Here is a 540-nt window from a genome sequence, read left to right on the forward strand (position 1 = left end):
ATGATGAACTGATTAGATTTTGGTGGTCAAAGGTCACTGTGGCCTCACGTCCGTCTCATTCTTTCATTCTCCGTTACAGGGCTGATTATTGCCGTCCTCAGGTACCTTCAGGTGAAACACAGAATGGACAAACAGTGGATCAACGTCGGCAGCCTGATCGCGTTTTCTGTCGGCTGCTTTGGGATGACGCTCATAGGAAACTTTCAGGTAACTTTCCCCGCTGACAGACACCTGCACTCATCAGTTTATCTGAGTTGATTAATAGATTTTGGTTTCAGGTACTAACTGAGGAGATGATCCACAATTTGGGCACCTTTGTGACGTTTGGACTGGGAGCGTCGTTCTGCTGGGTGCAGTCCTACATCACCCTGACGGTTAATCTGCAGAGCGAGGGCAGGAAGGTCGGCTTCATCCGCTTCCTGTTGTCTGGATCCATCACTGTCTGCATGATAGTCTGTATCCTTTCACTCAGCTGCAGAGAGTCCGAGCATTTTATTAAAAAGAGTAGGACTGGTTAAACGTTTGTAATATCCTGCCACA

General features: G+C 47.6%; 1 protein-coding gene across 1 annotated transcript; it reads left to right on the plus strand.

Annotated features, from left to right (window-relative positions):
• Positions 1 to 42: 42 nt before the first annotated feature.
• LOC121940305 (transmembrane protein 150C-like) lies at positions 43 to 527 on the plus strand (the record flags this gene model as incomplete). Its single annotated transcript, XM_042483101.1, has 2 exons — positions 43 to 207; positions 279 to 527. Coding segments are annotated over 2 exons (405 nt in total), but the record flags the coding sequence as incomplete, so codon positions are not given.
• Positions 528 to 540: the final 13 nt, after the last annotated feature.

The sequence above is a fragment of the Plectropomus leopardus genome, unplaced genomic scaffold, assembly GCF_008729295.1.
Source record: "Plectropomus leopardus isolate mb unplaced genomic scaffold, YSFRI_Pleo_2.0 unplaced_scaffold83122, whole genome shotgun sequence".
NCBI classification, from domain to species: Eukaryota; Metazoa; Chordata; class Actinopteri; order Perciformes; family Serranidae; genus Plectropomus; species Plectropomus leopardus.